The 21,085-nt window shown below is 46.4% G+C and overlaps 1 protein-coding gene across 8 annotated transcripts in view; it reads right to left on the bottom strand.

Moving 5' to 3' along the window:
* col14a1a (collagen, type XIV, alpha 1a) overlaps positions 1-21,085 on the bottom strand; it is a 220,022-nt gene that overhangs the window by 178,110 nt on the left and 20,827 nt on the right. For 5 of the 8 annotated variants that reach the window (XM_041190009.1, XM_041190011.1, XM_041190012.1 and 2 more), the window contains exons 4-5: positions 16,825-16,971; positions 11,852-11,950 (exon numbers count right to left, since the gene is read on the bottom strand). The exons of 1 other annotated variant lie outside the window; for it this stretch is intronic. In XM_041190009.1, coding sequence (XP_041045943.1) covers positions 11,852-11,950; positions 16,825-16,971 — 246 coding nt within the window. Of the gene's footprint in view, positions 1-3,858; positions 3,990-4,514; positions 4,543-11,851; positions 11,951-16,824; positions 16,972-21,085 lie in introns of those variants that run through there. 2 more of the 8 variants (XM_041190016.1, XM_041190017.1) reach the window with 2 other exon arrangements.

Raw genomic sequence — 21,085 nt, 5'->3', positions numbered from 1 at the left:
ATGCACAATTCAATTTTGAAGATAGATTGAGAAATCCTGCCCTCAAACTCTCTTATCTTTCAAAGCCTCAAATCCGCTTTTTAATATAAACCTACCAAGGAAGTGGGTGAAGAGATTTGCTCTTGGTGTGAATATGTTCTTTAACATTGGGGTAAACCAGACTGGTCAGATTATAGAACAGACAGAGGGACACTTGACAGGGTGCAAAAAAGATTTCCAAGGATTATACCAGAACTGTGAGGTTCTAGCTATCAGAGGGGATGAATAGGCTGGGTCTTGAAGGCTGAGGAGGAGGTCTTTAAAATTCTGAAAGGTTTTGATCAAGCAGATACAGAGAGAATGTTTCCTCTTGTGGGGAAGAACATAACTAGAGGCCATCGATATAAGATAGTCACCAAGAAATCCAACAGGGAATTCAGCAGGAACTTCTCTATCCAGAGAGGGGTGAGAATGTGGAACTCGCTCCCACAGGGAGCGGTTGAAGTGAAGAGTGTAGGGACATTTATGGGGGAACTAGAGAAAGACATGAGGGGGATGGAAATAGCAGGTTAGGCTATGTCAGGTTAGATGAAAAAAAATATGGGAGGAGGCTTGGGCAGAGCCTAAACACTGGCACAGATTGATGGGCTGACTAGCCTGTTTCATATATCCAATGTAATCTTTTAACCGCTTAACTGCCTAAATATTTAATCAAGGCACAAAGAAACCATGGCTGAAAAACACACACTACAAAAACAATGATCCAGTTTGGGGTGTAGCCCTCAATAAAGCAAACAGAATCTCCTTGCCTTCAATTTTTGTCAGATGTTAATTTGATGAGTGCTAGTTTGTGCTATTGTACATACAGAACATACAAAACGAACAGAGACGACAAGGCCAGCTGGTCCATCAAACCTGCCCCAAGTCTCCATGCTGGCTGCGGAGTTATGTTAAACAGCTCTGACACTCCTGCCCTGCTAAACCCCTCCCCCATATAATAAGAGAGGCAAGAGGGAAAAAGAAAATATCCAGGGTAGGACAAGGGGAAAAAAATACTCTGGAAAAAAGCACTCTGAATGTCTCAGGGAATTGAAACCAATCCAGGAGATGCCACAGGACATGAAGAATGAGAACATGAAAATTATTAAAATGGAACAAAGCCATAGAATCCTAGATCATAGCTGGGATGGATGGCTACTTATCTGCTGACATGGTTATGATGGGCCAAATGGTCTCCTTCCATGCCGCCAGTTTAAATGATTCTGCTATTACAGCACAGCAGGAGGCCACTCAGCCCATCATGTCTGTGCCAGCTCTCTGCAAGAGCAACTCAGCAGGCTCCACTCCCCCGTAGCGCTGAAACATTTTTTTTCTCTTCACATCATTATCAAATTCTCTTTTGAAAGCCACAACTGAAGCTGCCTCCATCACACTCTCAGGCCGTTCATTCCAGGCCTTAACCACTCAATGTGTAAAGAAGTTGCTCCTCATGTGGCCTTTGGCTCTTTTGCCAATCATCTTAAATCTGTCTCCTCTGGTCTCGACAGTTCTGCCAATGGGAACGGTTTCTCCTTATCTACTCTGTCCCTTTATGGTTTTGAACGCCTCCATCAAACTTCCCCTCAACCTTCTCTTCTCCAAGGAGCTTCTCCAATCTACCTGCCATTCAATAAGATCATGGCTGATCTGGTTGTAACCTCAACCCCACATTCCCACCTATACTCCCCACCCCTCCCCCGATAACCTTTCACCCCCCCCTTATTAATCAAGAATCTACCTGAAGTTCCTCATCCCTAGAACCATTTTTGTGAACCTTTTCTGCACCCTCCCTAAATGCTAGAGGAATATTAATGAACACAATGAGTACAACGGCACCCAAAATCAAAGCTGTGTTTTTTTGATAGTTTTGCAAAGGAGCGTGACCGGTGTAGGGAATAATAACTAGAGTTTTAAAAAAAGAGGCTGCAGCGCCATAGCATCCTTTGTGACATCAGGACATCCCAAAATGATTTCCAGCTTACACAGAGACGCTTACGAGAAGGCAAACACTTTACTGGGTTTGCAAGATATTGCAGGCTATCAACTGGTTTCAGCCACTATACAATTTGGAATGGCTCCAATATAGACATCAATGTTTCATTACACACCAGTTCCGGGTGCAGGAATCATGCTTCATTCTTAGTCCCTTTTTGCAAGACAGCGAATGTTCAGGGGATGTTGTTTGCTAGGACCCTCTGTAGTTAGCAAATAGCTAAGTCCACCGTGAAGGATTGGCATCACTTTCTTAATACTGGCAAACAAGGTGCAGTCAATTACCAGATGTAACACATCAGAATCATTCCCGGCCATTTCAAAACTTCAAAAGCACATTTGAGCTGTTTAAATTCATTGTCTGAAAGTCCAAATAAATTCTGCAGTCTTGACATTGCAGAGACTATTTTTTTAATACTATATTTCTTTGTAGAGTTTCTGGATTGAGGGCATTGACTATTGACTGTTGTCAGGCAACAAGCAATTTTCCAGTACCTGGATATGCTTCAAACTGGGCAATATCCAGGCTTGGGCTGACAAGTGGCAAGTAATATTCATGCCACACAAGTGCCAGACAATGACCATCTCCAACGAGACAGAATCTAACCATCACCCCTTGACATTCAATAGCATTACCATCACTGAATCCCCCACTATCAACATGCTGGGGATTACCATTGACCAGAAACAGAACTGGACTAGCCATATAAATACTGTAGCTACAAGAGCAAGTCAGAGGCTAGGAATCGTGCAATGAGTAATTCACCTCCTGACTCCCCAGAGCCTGTCCACCATCTACAAGGCACAAGTCAGGAGTGTGATGGAATACTCCCCACTTGCCTGGATGAGTGCAGCTCCCACAACACCGTCCAGGACAAAGCAGCCTGCTTGATTAGCATCACATCCACAAACATTCACTCCCTCTACCACCAATGCACAGTGTCAGCAGTGTGTACCATCCACAATATGCACTGCAGGAACTCACTACGGCTTATTAGACAGCACCTTGCAAACCCACAACCACTACCATCTAGAAGAACAAGGGCAGCAGACACATGGGAACATCACCACCTGGAGGTTCCCCTCCAAGTCACTCACCATCCTGACTTGGAAACATATCACTGTTCCTTCACTGTCGCTGGGTCAAAATCCTGGAATTCCTTCCTTAACAACACTGGGTGTAACTACACCACATGGATTGCAGCAGTTCAAGAAGGCAGCTCACCACCACCTTCTCAAGGGCAACTAGGGATAGGCAATAAATGCTGACCCAGCCAGTGATGCCCACACCTGGTGAAAGAACAGAGCAAACTGATTTATTGTTACAGCCCTTTTAGGAATTTTATACCCCGGAGAGCTGTGGATGATCAATCATTGAATATATTCAAGGCAGAGATCGATAGATGGTCGGACATTAAAGGAATCAAGAGATGTGGGGATATTGAAGTTGAGGTAGATCAGCCATAATCTTACTGAATGGCACAGCAGGCTTGAGGGGCTGAATGGCCTCCTGCTGCTCCTATTTCTTATGTCCTTTTGATTCTATGAAATGATATTCAATATCTGTTCTCAGTTATGTAATTAGAGCTACTTAAGCAGAACATATGGCTCCACATAGTCAGTGTCTAAATTTGTGGGATTTATCAGAGGACTGCAGCTTTGTGCCAAAATTGCTGATCCCTAAATCAAACTATCCACACCGCAAGATCGCGGTGACATATCTGTTACAAATTTAGCGAATGACAGTCACCATCAATTATTCAGAAATATTGCACAGGTAAACTTACTTTGCTAGGGGATATTATTTTTTCGAAAGATAAGCAAGTGACAAGAAACAGTACTACGTACAGAGCAGTAGTCTTTGTGCTGTACTTCATCTCAAGGACAGAAGTCTTCAAAACCCCAATGTGTTGGCTTAATCCTTTTCAACCATCCATTTTGCTGCTTTTATTGAGTGATTTGGCTTCCATCAGCCATGGAGAGGTTGAGTTTGTTGGTATTACAGTAGCTGAAAGGGTGATTTACCTGCACGGGCTATAAGCAGAATTCGGTCACGTAATAAATTCAACATTGCCGCTTTAAAAGTTATTCTAGTGTCAATCGCGTGGATAAAGCGAATGGGCCAATGGATAAAGTGTAACAAAAAAGGTTGCACATCGATATATACAGATGCATGCAAGGGGCAACTAGCAGAGATTTAGTACTTACCTACACAAACACAGCAGTGGACACAGGAATCGCTGCCACAAAAAATGCTCAACAGGGAAAAGGTACCATTCCTTTCCCCAGATTGTATGAAAAAGCATAACCTGCATTCTGCAGCTAGAACTGAGGCTTCCCAACAGATCCTTACCATTCTGCAAAGCCGTAGCTACACACAAAAAAAATCAAAATACTGGCAACAATACAGGTTTCTCATTAAAAAGACTCATTCCATAAAAGAGTGTTAGTCACTTAACAAAATAGGTCACACCAATAATTACAAGATAAGCTGGAATATTTACTTTTGAGAACCATGTTGATAGCAGGTATTTGGTCATCTCCTGTCTGTACTCTATTCCGATCCAGTAACTCAATCAGTGTCGTTATCCTTAAATTCAATTTTTTTACTTGGAAATAAGAATATAAATTATTTCAGTAAAATAAATCTAATCTGCTTTGTTATCCTGCATCTCTGTCCTGATTTTCTCCAGTTTATTTGTTCTCCTCAAAGACTCTTGACCTCCTAATAACCTTCATCTTTAGGCCAGGCCATCCAAGAGTTGCAAATTGGTACATAACTGGTTGGAGTATCAAGCAGTCCCAAAACAGACATCCTTAAATCTGCGTCGAGTCGGCTGAGCTCAACCAGAGAAACAACAGAGGTGCTGCATTTGGGCTGTGGGAAGGGATTGGGACCCAACTAGGGTTTTCTCTTAGTTTGTCCTTTTTCGATGATGGGATGTGGGCATCACTGGCAAAGGCTACACTTATTGCCCATCCCTAATGGTGGTGAGAAGGGCCCTCCCTGTCAGATTTTTTCTGCACGCCTGGAGTCTCAGTGCCTCTGCATGTTGCCCTTGAGGTGGCTGTGGTGGGGAAGGGACTGTCGCCCGCTGTTTTCCTGAATGTGCCTTTGCGAAGGAGGTCTGGAGAGAGATGCAGTGGTTTTTGTCGAGGTTCATCCCGAGCGGCTCTGTAACGCAGGACCCTGTGATCGAGGGGCTGTTCCCGGGGCCACACTCCAAGATAAGCACCAGCTGCTGCTGAAAGTCCAACAACTCAGCGAAAGATGCACTGAAACTTGCTAGTCTTCCGGTGTGATGAGCTGCCAGAGACTGGCACATTCCATGCTCTGGGTCAAAATGCCAAGGGATGCACTAAAGCTTGGGGCAGCCACTGCAAAGGTGCAATGGGGAAAGGGCATTGTCTAATCCCTCCTCCTGCCAATGTACACCAAAACGGTGGAAGCAATTTAGAATCCCGCAGGCTGTATCTACCAGAGAGTGTTTGACATGAAATGAAAACGTACACTGTAAACATTACCTGTAATGACACGTGTAGTGAGGCATTTCATACACTGGATTGAAAGAAACTGATTTGTACAGCACTTCATATAATATCAAATTTGAACCGTTTTGTAATGTATTCATACAAATGTTATGAATAAAATATATTTTGGAAAAAAATTTCTAATTGCACTCGAGAAAGTGGTGGTGAGCCATCTTCTTGAACCACTGCAATCCATATGGTGTAGGTACATCCACAGTGCTGTTGGGGAGAGAGTTCCAGGATTTTCACCTAGTGACAGTGAAGGAACGGCCGATATATCTCCAAGTCAGGCTGGTGAGTGGCTTGGAGGGGAACTTGCGGACGATGGTGTCCCCATGTATCTACTGCCCTTCTCCTTTCTGTACTGATACAGGTTGCTGGTGAGGACAGTTTGGGCTAGCCTATGATGAGCCCCATGGTTAAATAGCTCCTTTACCCAAATCATCCAGGCTTAAACAAAGAATGGCCAGTAGGGTCACAGAGACCATGTGACCCCATACAATAAGGTAAGGAGAAAGAGGGAGGAAACATGTGGTAAATATTGTTTTTCAAAGAGGAAAACATTGCTTTGTGACTCAACAGTAATTCTCAATGCACCAGACAGACTCATGTTAACAGACTTCCAATTGTCAAAATTAGTGTTGGCTTCCAGTTGATTAGCCAGAACAAATTAATCAATGGAAACCAGACGAATTGATTGCATTTTTACACACACACAGACACTCAAACATGAGCATGCACACACACCCCAAACCACAGATTTCAGACGCAAATGTTCCATGCCACTTCCAACCAATCAGCTGGTACACTCCTCTTGCCTCTATCACGTGCTTCTGTCTTTACCAAACTGCAATCAATCTAAACCATCTTAAAATAACCACAAGCATGTTCTTTTAAAAGAAAGCTTTAATTAAGTACAGTATTACAATAAATACAAAGACCAATCAGAACAAAGATGCTAAAATATATAAAAATGAATCGAATAACAAGTGGGTTAAAAGTGCCTGACAGGAATATAGCAATAATCCCGGAGACGAGAGGAGTGAAGTTTGAGGGGTTTAATCAGAAGAATTTGCGAGATTATGGGCAGAATTTTCAGGTTGGCATGCAGGCGCATGCCTGACCCACTCAAGCGTAAAGTAGCGCGTGATAACATCAGGCGAATGTACCGATGTCACCCCGTGCGCAAGAGTTGGAAGTGTGCCCGCTGACGATTAAGAGGGCAATTAAGTCCATTAAAGTTGTAATTATTCCCGATTTTCCATGGTGCGTCTAACCTCACGGCTGGCAGACGGGTGAGTCAACTAGGCAGCCTTTGCATTGTTCATGAAACCTCATCCAAGGGCAGGATGACGTTTCCATTATTAAATAAAAATCAGTGGATAAAATTTTTACAACGGGTATGTTCAGGTGACTGTTTGAGATGTTTGGGCATTTTTGTTCTGATTTCAAAATCTTTATTTAACACTTTTGAAGTCTTCAGCTCCCTGAGGTAGCTCTCTGCCTTCTGGGAGCTCTCTGTGAGCGCTCCCCCACCTACCCCCCGTGCCCACGCTGACATCGGCACCTGCCCTCCTCCCGTCCCCACCCCAGCAGCACTGAGAATTTCAGTGGGCACTTCACGCTGGCTGGCCATCAATTGACCAGTCAGTGAAATCACGGTTGGGGGCCGATCGCACACGGTGGTCCATTCCCCGGCTTTGACTGGACCCACCGATCGCACTCACCCGCCAGTCTGAAAATTCTGCCCTGTATTAAAGCTTATAGCCACTTTGCCCAGTTTCTAATTCCCATTTACATACAGCAGAGCTTAAAACGCAAGTTAAATTATGTCAGGCGACAGGTCCTGTGCTACAGTAACATTTATTATTTTGCTAAATAACAGGAAATGGCGGAACCAATATAAATAATCTTTGTCGAATGATGGGTGGAAAGTACACTTGGTTGCAGGCTGGTTGGTGAGAAATGCATAGGGGTCACATCACCTGCTATTCCAGGTTAAATGTGTTGAGTTCGTTGCAAGGGGAACTTTTCTCCTGTGAAGGTACATCTCCTGCTTACTCCATGTCCCAGTTTCTCCCCTCGTATCAAATATACTGGGCCCCATATTAACTCTGTGTTTATGAATAGCTTCTGAGTGAGTCAAACTCTCAGCCAGGCTGTGTCTGGGAAAGAGGTTCAGACAGAATACATACAAACATACGAATTAGGAGCAGGAGTAGGCCACTCGGTCCCTCGAGCCTGCTCCACCATTCAATAAGATCATGGCTGATCTGAATGTAACCTCGATTCCACATTCCCGCCTACCCCGATAACCCTTGTTTAATAATATTCTATCGAGCTCTGCCTTAAAAATATTCAAAGACTCTGCTTCCACCGTCTCTTGAGGAAGAGAGTTCCAAAGGCTCACAAGCCTCAGAGAAAAAAATTTCACCTCATCTCTGTCTTAAACAGAACGGTTTATCTGTGGCCTGCTTTTGAGTCATTTGGCTAGAGCTGGGGGTGGGGGGGCACAGCTGGCACACACTGGCCCTCTGCACTGATTTTGCTTTACTGACTCTCATTCTGAAGGGAAGGACTTGACCATTCCTCACTGTGGCATTGCTGCAATCAAGCAGCCCAGCAAGAAGGCAGGAGGTCAAATCCCTCCGGGTGAATTATAATACCAGCTGCCCGGTACACAACAGACAGGTGGCCAGTTAGAAATATGAAGGGAGTTAGGGATCCCCTCCAACCCTTGTACCATCCTGTGTGTCCCAGAAAGCTCTTTATTTTTGGCCGGTTCCATGCTGAGCTATCGCCGCCACCACAAGAACGAAATACAAAGGCACCGCTTAAACAAAGTTGAGCAGAACGTGGTTCAGGCAGTTCCTAACTCCCACTATGACCTCTAGAGCTCATGTCATGCCAGCATTCTCTCCCAGCTGGCTCACTGAGCTGCCCTCATCCCATCTCCAAATTAAACTTTGAAGAGAGGTTCTTTTCTTTTTTTTCCTAGAGTTTAGAAGAATGAGAGGTGATCTCATTGAAGCGTACAAAATTCGCACAGGGCTCAACAGGGTAGATGCAGGAAGGAGGTTTTTCCTGGCTGGGGGTCTAGAACCAGCGGACAGTCTCCCAATAAGATTAGGCCATTTAGGACTGAGAATGAGGTGGAATTTCTTCTCTCAGAGGGTAGTCAATCTGTGGAATTCTTTACCACAGAGGGCTGTAGAGGCTGGATGGTTAGGTGTATTCAAGGCTGAGATAGACAGATTTTTAATCAGTAAGGGAATCAAAGGTTATGGGGAGAAGGCAGGAAAGTGGATTTGAGGATTACCAGATCAACCACGATCTCATTGAATGGTGGAGCAGACTCCATGGGCCAAATGGCCTACTTCTACTCCTATGTCTTATGGTCTTATAGGTCAGCCAAGATCAAGTTGAATGATGGAGCAGGCTCGAGGGACTGAATGGCCTACTCCTGCTCCTCTGTTCCTCTGTTCTCTCATTGGTGTAAAGTATGATTCAACTTAAAAATCATCAAGGGCAGGATTTTCTCCTCAGTATGCGGGGGCGGGTCCAGCACGCCGACACCTAAAATGATGCGCACTGGCGCCAGGCGAGCATCCTGACATCACCGCGCGTCATCCCGATCTTCAGCTCGGCAGGCGTACACCGGAGTCAGCTGCGCGTCCACCAAACCGTCAAAGGCCTGTTAAGGCCATTAATAAACTAATTGAAGTAATTGACAGGGCTGCCCATCCAACCCTTAAGGTTGAGGGGCAGGCGAAGAGCCCAGGCGGCCTTCACATTTTATGAAGCCTCATCCACGGGAGGGACGAGGTTTCATGAAGGGTTTATTAACTAAATAAACATTTTTCGAACATTTTGGTAAACATGTCCCAGCTCATGTGACGCTGTCACATGAGGGGAACATGTCTAAATATTTTTTTTCTTTAATAAGACTTTCATTCTGAACTCAATCTCTGTGAGGCAGCTCCGTGCCTCAGGGGGATTTCTGTGCTCTTTCATGTGCAGGCCCCAATTCTCACCCCTGCCCCCCCCCCCCCCCCCCCCCCCCCCCCCCCCCCCCCCCGCCACAGGGAGCGCTCAGCGCTGCCAGGCACGCGTCACACTGGGCGGGCCTTAATTGGCTCGCCCGTGTAAAATGGCGGCGCGCAGCCAATCGCAGACGGCGATCGTCGACACACCCACCCGATCCCGCCCAACAGGGAGAAAATTCTCCCCCAAGAGCTGAGGTGAGACATGGGAGAGATAAGATGCCAGCACAAGCATGATGGAGCGAATGGCCTCTGTCAGTGCTGTACTGTTTTATCGTTCAAAAGCCCACAGCCAGACCACTTAACTCATCCTCCTACAGGTGGTTCCAGGGCTTCAATCGCAGAAAGGGTGGCAAGATTCACCGGTTGTCAGTGCAGCTTCTGAATCAGCCGCTCCATGTGTTTCATCATGTATTAGTTTCTTTAGTTATGATTGTCCGTTGTATGTGGTGGGCAAATTAATCTTCAATTCCCAGAGATTCCAGGACAATTCTGGAAGGTTGGCAACCCCAGTTGTCCTATTATACCTGGGGTGATGAAGTGCCCACATCTCCTCTCTAGAATGAAGACTCTGTGTGACCAGTGTTACATGGAACTCATTTTCCGTAAATTACCCAAAGAGCTTCCCTTCTTTGTTTCCTGGATGGTGGTGGTTTTAGTGTTACAGTGATGGCGAGCAAATATACGAGTTACAAGACATTATAAACAGAAGTGAAAAAGAATACAATGACTCGGGTGATGTAAGCTCATAGGAAAAGCCAATCCCAACCCACCTGTGTGTTCCAAAACACGCAGTGGGATAATACGCACTGCGCATTTCATAGGAGCGAGAATGGGATGTTCATTACAAACTAGAGATTCTGCATTTTGGCTAAGATTTTGTATACAATATGTAACTCATGCCTTCCGTCTCCAACTGTGATAAAGGTTGTCACTCGTATGAGGAGTCAGGATAGGGAGGAGTCAGGATTAATGACAATTCCAAACTCAAGGATGCTTCCTCCTTACAGAAGACTAATGAGGAAATGTTAGAGCGGAATCTGATAGTGATGTACAAAGTGACCTAAAGCACAGTGAATGCTATAAATTAGAGACACCTTAGAGCCTGGCATCAGCTGTCCTTGTTTGCAGGTGTTATTTTCAAAATGGTCATTGTACGTACTGTAAAAGCTTTCAGTAGAATGGGGACTTTATACCCAGCATTTTTATTCTTTATTAGGATGTAGCCATTTGTTGCCCAACCTTAAATGCCCTTGAACTTTTCAGAAGGCAGCTAAGAGTGAACCACATGGGTGTGGGGCTGGGGTCACAAGTAGGCAGACCAGGTAAGGACAACAGAGTTCCTTCCCTAAAAGGACATTAGTGAACCAGGTGGGCTTTTACAACAATCGATGATAGTTTCATGGTCATCATTACAATTCCAGATTTCTTATTTATTAACTAAATGCATCGTTTCGTGGCATTGGTGGGATTTGCAGCTGCAGCGCTGGGATTTGACCTGTGTCCCCAGGGCATTAGCCTGAGCCCCTGGATGGCTAGTCCAGTGACAGTACCGGTATTCCACCTTCTCCCCACCCATGGCAGCGGAAAGGCCTCAATCCCCAGGTCAGAGCCAGCATGCAACCCCAGCTCCTCTACCGCTGTGCAAGCTGGGTAAGGAGCTCCACCATCCTGCAGAAGCAGCTTCTTTCACCAGCTTTCGCTGCCACCTCTCACTGAGCCAGCCTACACTGGCCCCATGGGAATGCGGGGTCCTGGATAGGAAGCAAGGGAAAAAAACCCAATCACACACCCCCACCCCCGACTCAGTGGAAGTTCTAGGTACAGCTTTGCAACTTTGCAAAAGGCTGCGTAACCCGTGTTTCTAAACTGCTAAAGGTACTTGGCGCATTGAAGGCTGACTGTAATCCATAATTTGCGAGTGTGCATGGTTTCAGGGTGTTTCTTGTATATTTGGCCACCCAAGTTACTTGAGTCTCTCAATAGGTGTCTGTTTTGTTGGGAGTAACTGTATACGTGGGTTTCACTTTACACTTTCACATATATGTATAAATATATATCTATTTCTGTGTATCCAATACTTCGAGGGTATACCTCTGTGTCGCTATTATTCCTGCTGTAACTGTATATTATTATCTAAAAGCAGAACGGATTTCATTTCCCTTGTCTGTTCTTTTGTTGTGTAAAGAAAAACTTTTACTGTCTAACTTGAGAAAAAGTTCCCGGATTAGCATTTCCTTCAAATTCAAAACTGTGAGGAAGCGTACCTTCGTTGGTCACCTTATCTCTGCCACGGGACTCCGAATCCTTTCTGTGTTTTGGCATGTGAGGTGAACCAGGTCTACCTCTGCTTCGTGACGCCTTCACTGCGTGGTAGAAAAAAAATGACTTTAGCAACTTATCATAGACCCGTCTAACATGGAAGGCGACCATTCGGCCCATCGTGCCTGTGCTGGCTCTTTGAAAGAGCTACCCAATTAGTCCCGTCCCCTCCCAATTAGTCCCAATGCCCTGCAATGGTTCCTTTTCATATTTATCCAATTCCCTTTTGAAAATTACCATTGAATCTGCTTCCACCACCCTTTCAGGCAGCGCCTTCCAGGTCAGAACAACTCGCTGTGTGAAAAGAGTTTCCTCACCTTTTTTTTGCTGGTTATCTTAATTTCAGTATTTGGATGAATTAGCCATAATACTCCAGTTGAGGTCTAACACTGATTTATAAATGTTTGAATAATTTCCTTAGCTTTTGTCCCCTATGCCTCCAGGTTATAAAGCCCAGAATGTAGGTTGCTTCCCTTAACAATCTTGTCCTGCCAAATTCAACAAGTCTGATCAGCAAGTATAAATGTTCCCACACCACAAACATAATGACTACTCTGGCAATCAGGCCAAAGTTTGTTTTTAATTTATATCAAGTTATGTAGTCAAGTAGCATGTTTGAGGAAAAGCCACTAATTCACTTGCTCGTTGCTCACACTCATACTTGGGCCTCCACAGGGGTTGATTGTGGACACACCATTGTAAACACTTGGAGTACACCCTAGTGACGAGAAGTCTCATTCACCCCCACCACATCCCAGGAAACTGTGGGCACACTCATTCAGAATCCTCTGCCCATCCGAATGAATGGACGGGACACGGTAGGAAACACAGATCAGGTTTTCAGATCCACCCTGTTGGGGAGTATGTTTTCAGATCCACCCTGTTGGGGGGTATGTTTTCAGATCCACCCCATCAGGAGGTATGTTTTCAGATCCACCCTGTTGGGGGGTATGTTTTCAGATCCACCCTGTTGGGGGGTATGTTTTCAGATCCACCCCATCAGGAGGTATGTTTTCAGATTCACCCTGTTGGGGGGTATGTTTTCAGATCCACCCCATCAGGGAGTGTGTTTTCAGATCCACCCTGTTGGGGGGTGCGTTTCCATGTTAGAAAATTGCCCTTGCCGTGTAAACAATTTCTAACAAAGACTTTTCCTGCAGCTTCCTGTTAACAGTGTTAGTGAGGACACCCCAGCACTGTCTCCCAGCCAAAGAAGGACTTTCTGAAGTGCAGTCACTGTAGCAGTGTAGGCAGCCCAATGCACGCACAGCAAGATCCCACAAACAGCAACTGATCAGATAATCTGTCTTTGTGATGTTGGTTTAGAAATAAATATTGGTCAGGATACCAGGGGCAACTTCCCTGCTCTTCTTCAGTAACAACACCCTGGGATCACTCACATCCTCCTGACGGACCTCAGTTCAACAACTTACCCGAATGATGGCGCCTTCAGTGGAAGCAGATTCAATAGGCCTTTGAAAATAAAATTGGATTCTTGAAGGGGAAAGATTTTCAGGGCTACAAGCAAAGAGCGGGGCTAATTAGGTAGCTCTTTCATAGAGACAGCACAGACACAATGGACCAAAGAGCATGAGCCCAAAAAACATTCAGTGCGACCTGTTACTGCCAATAGCCACACCTGTGTTCATGAGGGAGATTAGGTTTGGTCTACTTGTTAAGTTCACTGATCATTTTAATAATATTCTTATAAATATTCCATGGGATGTGGGCGTCATTGGCTGGGCCAGCATTTATTGCCTGTCCCTAATTGCCCCTTGAGAAGGTGGTGGTGAGCTGCCTTCTTGAACCGCTGCAGTCCCTGTGGTGTAGGTACACCCACAGTGCTGTTAGGGAGGGAGTTCCAGGATTTTGACCCAGCGACAGTGAAGGAACAGCCAATATATTTCCAAGTCAGGATGGTGAGTGACTTGGAGGGGAACTTGCGGTTGATACATCTGAGTGGCTTACTAGGCCTCCTCGGGGAGCATTTAAGAGATCACAGAGATACAGAGGGATGAGACCATGGAGGGATTTCAAAAATAAATATGAAATTATAAAAATTGCAGTACTGTCAGAGCAGGAGCCAATGTAGGTCCACGGTGATGGGTACAGGTTAGGACACAGGGGGGTGATGGGTACAGATTAGGACACAGAGGGTGATGGGTACAGGTTTAGGACACAGGGGGGTAACGGGTACAGGTTAGGACACAGTGGGTGATGGGTACAGGTTTAGGACACGAGGGGTGATGGGTACAGGTTAGGACACAAGGGGTGATGGGTACAGGTTAGGACACAGGGGGTGATGGGTACAGGTTTAGGACACAGTGGGGTAACGGGTACAGGTTTAGGACACAGTGGGGTAACGGGTACAGGTAAGGACACAGTGGGTGATGGGTACAGGTTTAGGACACGGGGGTGATGGGTACAGGTTAGGACACAGGGGGTGATGGGTACAGGTTTAGGACACAGTGGGGTAACGTGTACAGGTAAGGACACAGTGGGTGATGGGTACAGGTTTAGGACACGGGGGTGATGGGTACAGGTTAGGACACAGGGGGTGATGGGTACAGGTTAGGACACAGGGGGGTGATGGGTACAGGTTAGGACACAGGGGGGTGATGGGTACAGGTTAGGACACAGGGGTGATGGGTACAGGTTAGGACACAGGGGTGATGGGTACAGGTTAGGACACGAGGGGTGATGGGTACAGGTTTAGGACACAGGGGGGTAACGGGTACAGGTTAGGACACAGCGGGTGGTGGGTACAGGTTTAGGACACGAGGGGTGATGGGTACAGGTTAGGACACAGGGGGTGATGGGTACAGGTTAGGACACGAGGGGTGATGGGTACAGGTTAGGACACAGTGGGTGATGGGTACAGGTTAGGACACGGGGGTGATGGGTACAGGTTAGGACACGGGGGTGATGGGTACAGGTTAGGACACAGTGGGTGATGGGTACAGGTTAGGACACGAGGGGTGATGGGTACAGGTTAGGACACGAGGGGTGATGGGTACAGGTTTAGGACACGAGGGGTGATGGGTACAGGTTAGGACACGGGGATGATGGGTACAGGTTTAGGACACGAGGGGTGATGGGTACAGGTTTAGGACACAGGGGGTGATGGGTACAGGTTAGGACACAGTGGGTGATGGGTACAGGTTAGGACACGGGGGTGATGGGTACAGGGTAGGACACAGGGGGTGATGGGTACAGGTTTAGGACACGAGGGGTGATGGGTACAGGTTTAGGACACGGGGGTGATGGGTACAGGTTTAGGACACGAGGGGTGATGGGTACAGGTTAGGACACGAGGGGTGATGGGTACAGGTTTAGGACACGAGGGGTGATGGGTACAGGTTAGGACATGGGGGTGATGGGTACAGGTTTAGGACACAGTGGGTGATGGGTACAGGTTAGGACACGAGGGGTGATGGGTACAGGTTTAGGACACGAGGGGTGATGGGTACAGGTTAGGACACGAGGGGTGATGGGTACAGGTTAGGACACGAGGGGTGATGGGTACAGGGTAGGACACAGGGGGTGATGGGTACAGGTTTAGGACACGAGGGGTGATGGGTACAGGTTTAGGACACGGGGGTGATGGGTACAGGTTTAGGACACGAGGGGTGATGGGTACAGGTTTAGGACACAGGGGGTGATGGGTACAGGTGAGGACACAAGGGGTGATGGGTACAGGTTAGGACACGGGGGTGATGGGTACAGGTTTAGGACACGAGGGGTAATGGGTACAGTTTAGGACACAGGGGGTGATGGGTACAGGTTAGGACACAAGGGGTGATGGGTACAGGTTAGGACACGAGGGGTGATGGGTACAGGTTTAGGACATGGGGGTGATGGGTACAGGTTAGGACACAGTGGGTGATGGGTACAGGTTAGGACACAGGGGGTGATGGGTACAGGTTTAGGACACGGGGGTGATGGGTACAGGTTTAGGACACGGGGATGATGGGTACATGTTTAGGACACGAGGGGTGATGGGTACAGGTTTAGGACATGGGGGTGATGGGTACAGGTTAGGACACAGTGGGTGATGGGTACAGGTTTAGGACACGGGGGTGATGGGTACAGGTTTAGGACACGAGGGGTGATGGGTACAGGTTTAGGACATGGGGGTGATGGGTACAGGTTTAGGACACGAGGGGTGATGGGTACAGGTTTAGGACACGGGGGTGATGGGTACAGGTTTAGGACACGGGGGTGATGGGTACAGGTTTAGGACACGAGGGGTGATGGGTACAGGTTTAGGACATGGGGGTGATGGGTACAGGTTTAGGACACGAGGGGTGATGGGTACAGGTTTAGGACACGGGGGTGATGGGTACAGGTTTAGGACACGAGGGGTGATGGGTACAGGTTTAGGACACGAGGGGTGATGGGTACAGGTTAGGACACGGGGGTGATGGGTACAGGTTTAGGACACGAGGGGTGATGGGTACAGGTTTAGGATACCAGGGGTGATGGGTACAGGTTAGGACACAAGGGGTGATGGGTACAGGTTTAGGACACGAGGGTTGATGGGTACAGGTTTAGGACACGAGGGTTGATGGGTACAGGTTAGGACACAGAGGGTGATGGGTACAGGTGAGGACATGAGGGGTGATGGGTACAGGTGAGGACATGAGGGGTGATGGGTACAGGTTAGGACACGAGCAGCAGAGAGTTCTGGATGAGCTAAAATTTACCAAGGATGGAGGTTGCGAGGTTGGCCAGGACACCATTGGAATAGTCACGTCTGCTGAAAGAGATTTATGAAGCCCTAAGATTCTTCATACCAGATACTATCACCAGCCTATTCATAACACCATTTCGATAGAAATGTTTCCTCATTCCCACTCCACTCCGCCAAATGATGAAAATAGGAGGCACATTTCGTAAACACCCTGTTCAAGCTTACTTGTGAATTGCCCCTGAGCTGGTGAACTCGCTTTGTTGTTGCTGCCGATGGCGAATAGCTGCACCATGTATTCCTGGTTTGGGAGCAGGCCTTGCACCACTGCTGCTGTTTCGCCCTTCAGTAAGCTTAATTCCTGGGTTTTTCCACCTGTTATTCAAAAGGTCACAGAAATTGTTCAAAGCACAAGGGTCACAGTAACACATGTAAAAACAAATTGTTCAATGGATGTTGGGGACAGATCTCCTGGGCCAAATGACCTGCTCTTGTTCCTATGCTCCTACATAATGGCTGATCTGTAACACTATTCCATCTAGTCACCCTGGTTCCCTTGTGTAAAAAAAGTCTATCTACCTTAGGTTTGACATTTTCAATTGAGCCCCAGCCTCAACCTTTAGCTGCCTTAGGTTTTTGGGGGAAGAGTTTGCCAGATCTGCAGAATACAATGCTACTGTTAACCCCAAGAGTGGAGTATTATAGTTAACTCTAAGCTATTAACTTGTAGAATTCTTTAAACTGACACGGTGTAATCAGAGCATTAATGAACAATGCTTCCTCTCCTCCCGGCTCAAATTATAGTCTTAGATTATTGAACATAGTTTGCGGTTAAGTTCCTTGCCAGTTGAACAGCTTTACAGAGCTTGCTGCAAGCTGGCCTACAACAAAGGCAGGTATAACCCTGCACTGCTTTTATTCACTTGCTCACTCACTTTTCCTGAACGACTTCATGCAATTCAGGATCGCCGGGAGTTGGAGCCGATCCCGACAGGCAATGATCGCCAAGCGGGGTACACCCAGAACAGGACATCAGTCCATCACAGGGCACACACTCAGACGCACACATTATTGTTCACTTGAAATAGAGAAACCCAGCCTTGGCAGGTGGACACAGCTAATCATCACAAAACACGAACCAAATTTGCAATAAAACAGGAAAGGGGAGCTATAGCAATTCTTACACGAATGCCTTCCTATGCAAGGTGCCTTTTGATCGTTCAGGAGTGCATTAACTATTGTGTATTAGTGCCTGAGCTACATGATGCAGGTCAATAAAATAGCCATAGGAATGTAGCTTTTGACTGTAAGGTTAATTCAATTATTCAGCCATAGCACTGCACATTGAACTGATCGCCATCCTTCGGAGGCAAGATCTGAAGAAATTTGTTCCTAATCTTTGTTATTGCTGCACTTTTCGTTCTGAGATTGACTGAAGAATTTACCACTTAATGGATATTATACAACCTAAAAACACAAAGTTCACAGTTCAGTTTAATTCAGCACCAAGCAATATTAATGTTATTAAAGTAGAACATACTTCACCATTCAAAAACAACAACTTGCATCTACATAGTGCCTTCAACATTGTGAACGGTCCCCAAAGCCCTTCACAGGAGCCAATATCAAACAAGTTTTAGCACCAAGCCATATAAAGAGATGTTAGGACAAGTGACCAAAAGCCTGATCAAGGAGAGAGGTTTTAAAGGAGGAGGGTGAGGTGGAGAGGTGGAGGGGTTCAGGGAGGGAATTCCAGAGCTTAGGGTCCAGGCAGCTAAAGGCACAGCCAAAAATGGTAAAAATCAGAGATGAGCCAGAATTGGAGGAGCGAGGAATTCTCAGAGGGTTGTAAGGCTGGAGGAGGTCAGAGAGATAGGGAGGGGGTGAGGCTGCGGAGGGAATTGCAGGCTAGGGTCCATCGGATCCATAATGTCAGAACTGAACCAACTCGGGGAGTTACTCCGCCATATGCTCAGCTTCTGTCTGCACCGTGTCTGTTTGCTAACACTGTTACTGGAACATGCACAATAATCTGTCACTGTATCTGACCTGTAACAGACCTAAAGGCAGCAGAAACATCCGGTGAGAAGATTAAGGGGTGATCTAATTGAGGTGTTTAAGATGATTATAGCATTTCAGATGGCAAATACAAAGGAACTATTTCCTCTGGTCAAGGGAACTACAGGGCATAGAGCCATAACCTTAAAATTAGAGCCAGGCTGTTCATGGGTGATGTCAGGAAGCACTTCTTCACACAAAGAGTGGTGGAAATCTGGAACTCTGTCCCCCAAAAGGTTGAGGCTGGAGGGTCAATTGAAAATTTCAAAGCTGGGATTGATAGGTTTTTGTTGGGTAAGGGGTTAGCCAGGGGATCTAATTAAATGGAGGAATAGGCTTGAGGAGCTGAATGGCCTCTTCCTATTTCAATGTTGTACCATACTAGATGATAACTTCAGCTAAATTTTAAAGGGATATTTTTCCCTTCATTTGCTAATAGCAGAGTAGATGTGAGTAAACAATGATGTAACTTATTCAGAGAACCTCAACTAACTATTTGTTTGTGTTGCATGATTCTACATAAAATTTTGTTGCTCAGAAACAGGCCCTTCAGCCCAGTTGGTCCATGCTGGTATTTTAAGTTCCACGTGATTCTCTTTCCACTCCCTTCATCTCACCCTATCAGCATTTTCTTTTATTCCTTTCTCCCTCGTGTGTTCCTCTAGCTTCCCCTTGAATGTATCTGCTATTCGCCTCAACCACTCCCTGTGGTAGCGAGTTCCACATTCTCCCCACTCTCTGGGTAGAGAAGTTCCTCATGAATTTCCAATTGGATTTATTAGTGACTATCTTATACTTACGGCCCCTAGTTCTGGTCTCACTCAGAAGTGGAAACATTTTCTCTACATCTGTCGTATCAAAATCCCTTAAAAAAAATTTAAAGGTCTCTATTAGGTTGCCTCTTAGTCTTCACTTTCCTAGGGAAAAGAGACGCAAGCTGTTCAGCCTTTCCTGAAAGTGGTACCCTCTCTGTTTTGGTGTCATCCCTACAAACTATTTTGTACCTTCTCCAGTGTCTCAATATCCTTTTTGTCGTAGGGAGACCAGAACTGTTCACAGCACAAGTGTGATCTAATCAAGGTTCAATACAAGTCCAGCATAACCTCTCTGCTTTTTAATTCTATCCCTCTGGAAACGAGACCCAGTGCTTTTGCACTTGTCATGACTTGTTAAGCTGCGTTGCTACCTTTATGGCTTTGAAACCATGAGCAATCTTCTATCTCTAAGAATGGATCATTGAACATGAGTTGGGAAGTGAGCAAAGGGTCTGTTTTTTTTTGCCTAACTCTGGTTGTTGAGATCTGGGGAGTGAAGTGGTCTGCGGCAGTGACGTGGAACATACTCATAGCGAATCGGAAGCGGATTTTTCACCGCACCTGAGCGTCCTTCCACTGAAGTACACGGGAAGATAGTTCACAGTCTATTCGGAGACTCATTCCCTAGGGGCAGAATCTTACGGGGCAGACCCGCGCCCGACCTGGTCAGGTGTAAAATCGCACGAGAAGACGTGGGGGCGAGGGTCCTGATGTCATCACCCGCTCGCGCGATGTTTCACTCGGCAGGCGCGCGCGGAAGTTGGAGGCACAGCTGCCTAAAATGAAGAGGGCAATTAAGCCCATTAAGGGCATAGTTGGCTCCGATTTTCCGTTGCCCATCCAACGGATGGCAGACGGGCAAATCGGCCAGGCAGCCTTCGCATTTTTCGTGAAACCTCGTCCAAGGACGGGATGAAGTTTCAGTGATGAAATAAAATAACATTTTTTTGAACAGCATTTTTATCAGCTGATCAGGTGATCAATTATGACGCATGGACACTTCTTTCTTTATTTTAGCAGCGTTGTCGGGTCTCCAGCTCCTGGTCTCCCTTCAGGGGGAGCTTCCTCCCAGCCCAGCCCCGCTCTCGCAGGAACGTCATCGGCCGCCCTCTTCCCGCCCTCACCCCGGCAGCGCTGAGCTTTTCGGCAGCAGGCCCGCCAATCGCGCACGCCCACCAAAGGGTAAAGTTCAGGCCCCAGTCTCACTTTACTTGGCTGGAAATTCAAAGTCTTGGCAATATTTTCCAAGACATTGGAAAATAAGAACTGACACAGTGAAAAAAAAATCGGCTGATGTTTCACTATGAGCCCGTCTCGTGACACTGGCATTAACCAGTCACACTCCTCCCCTTGTACCATTGATGAGGAACTCAAGGAGCTCGCCCCAACTATACAATCGAAGAGATACAAAAGTGATTTATCCCAGATCAAAAGCTGTGGGATTAGCAAGTTAATGAACAGGAAGGGGTTTATATTCCATGTAACTCTTAGCAATGAGAAAGCAAATTAACGAACTTTCTACATAGTCTCCGAATCAGAAGCAATTTTCCCCCAACATTCAGGAACTATTAAACAGGGGGGAAGGGGGGGAATGGAAATCTTGGAATGCTCAAGAA

This window comes from Carcharodon carcharias, chromosome 6 (assembly GCF_017639515.1).
Source record: "Carcharodon carcharias isolate sCarCar2 chromosome 6, sCarCar2.pri, whole genome shotgun sequence".
NCBI lineage: Eukaryota > Metazoa > Chordata > Chondrichthyes > Lamniformes > Lamnidae > Carcharodon > Carcharodon carcharias.
The sequence above is the reverse complement of the archived record's forward strand: the minus strand, read 5'-3'. Positions and strand labels throughout refer to the sequence as shown.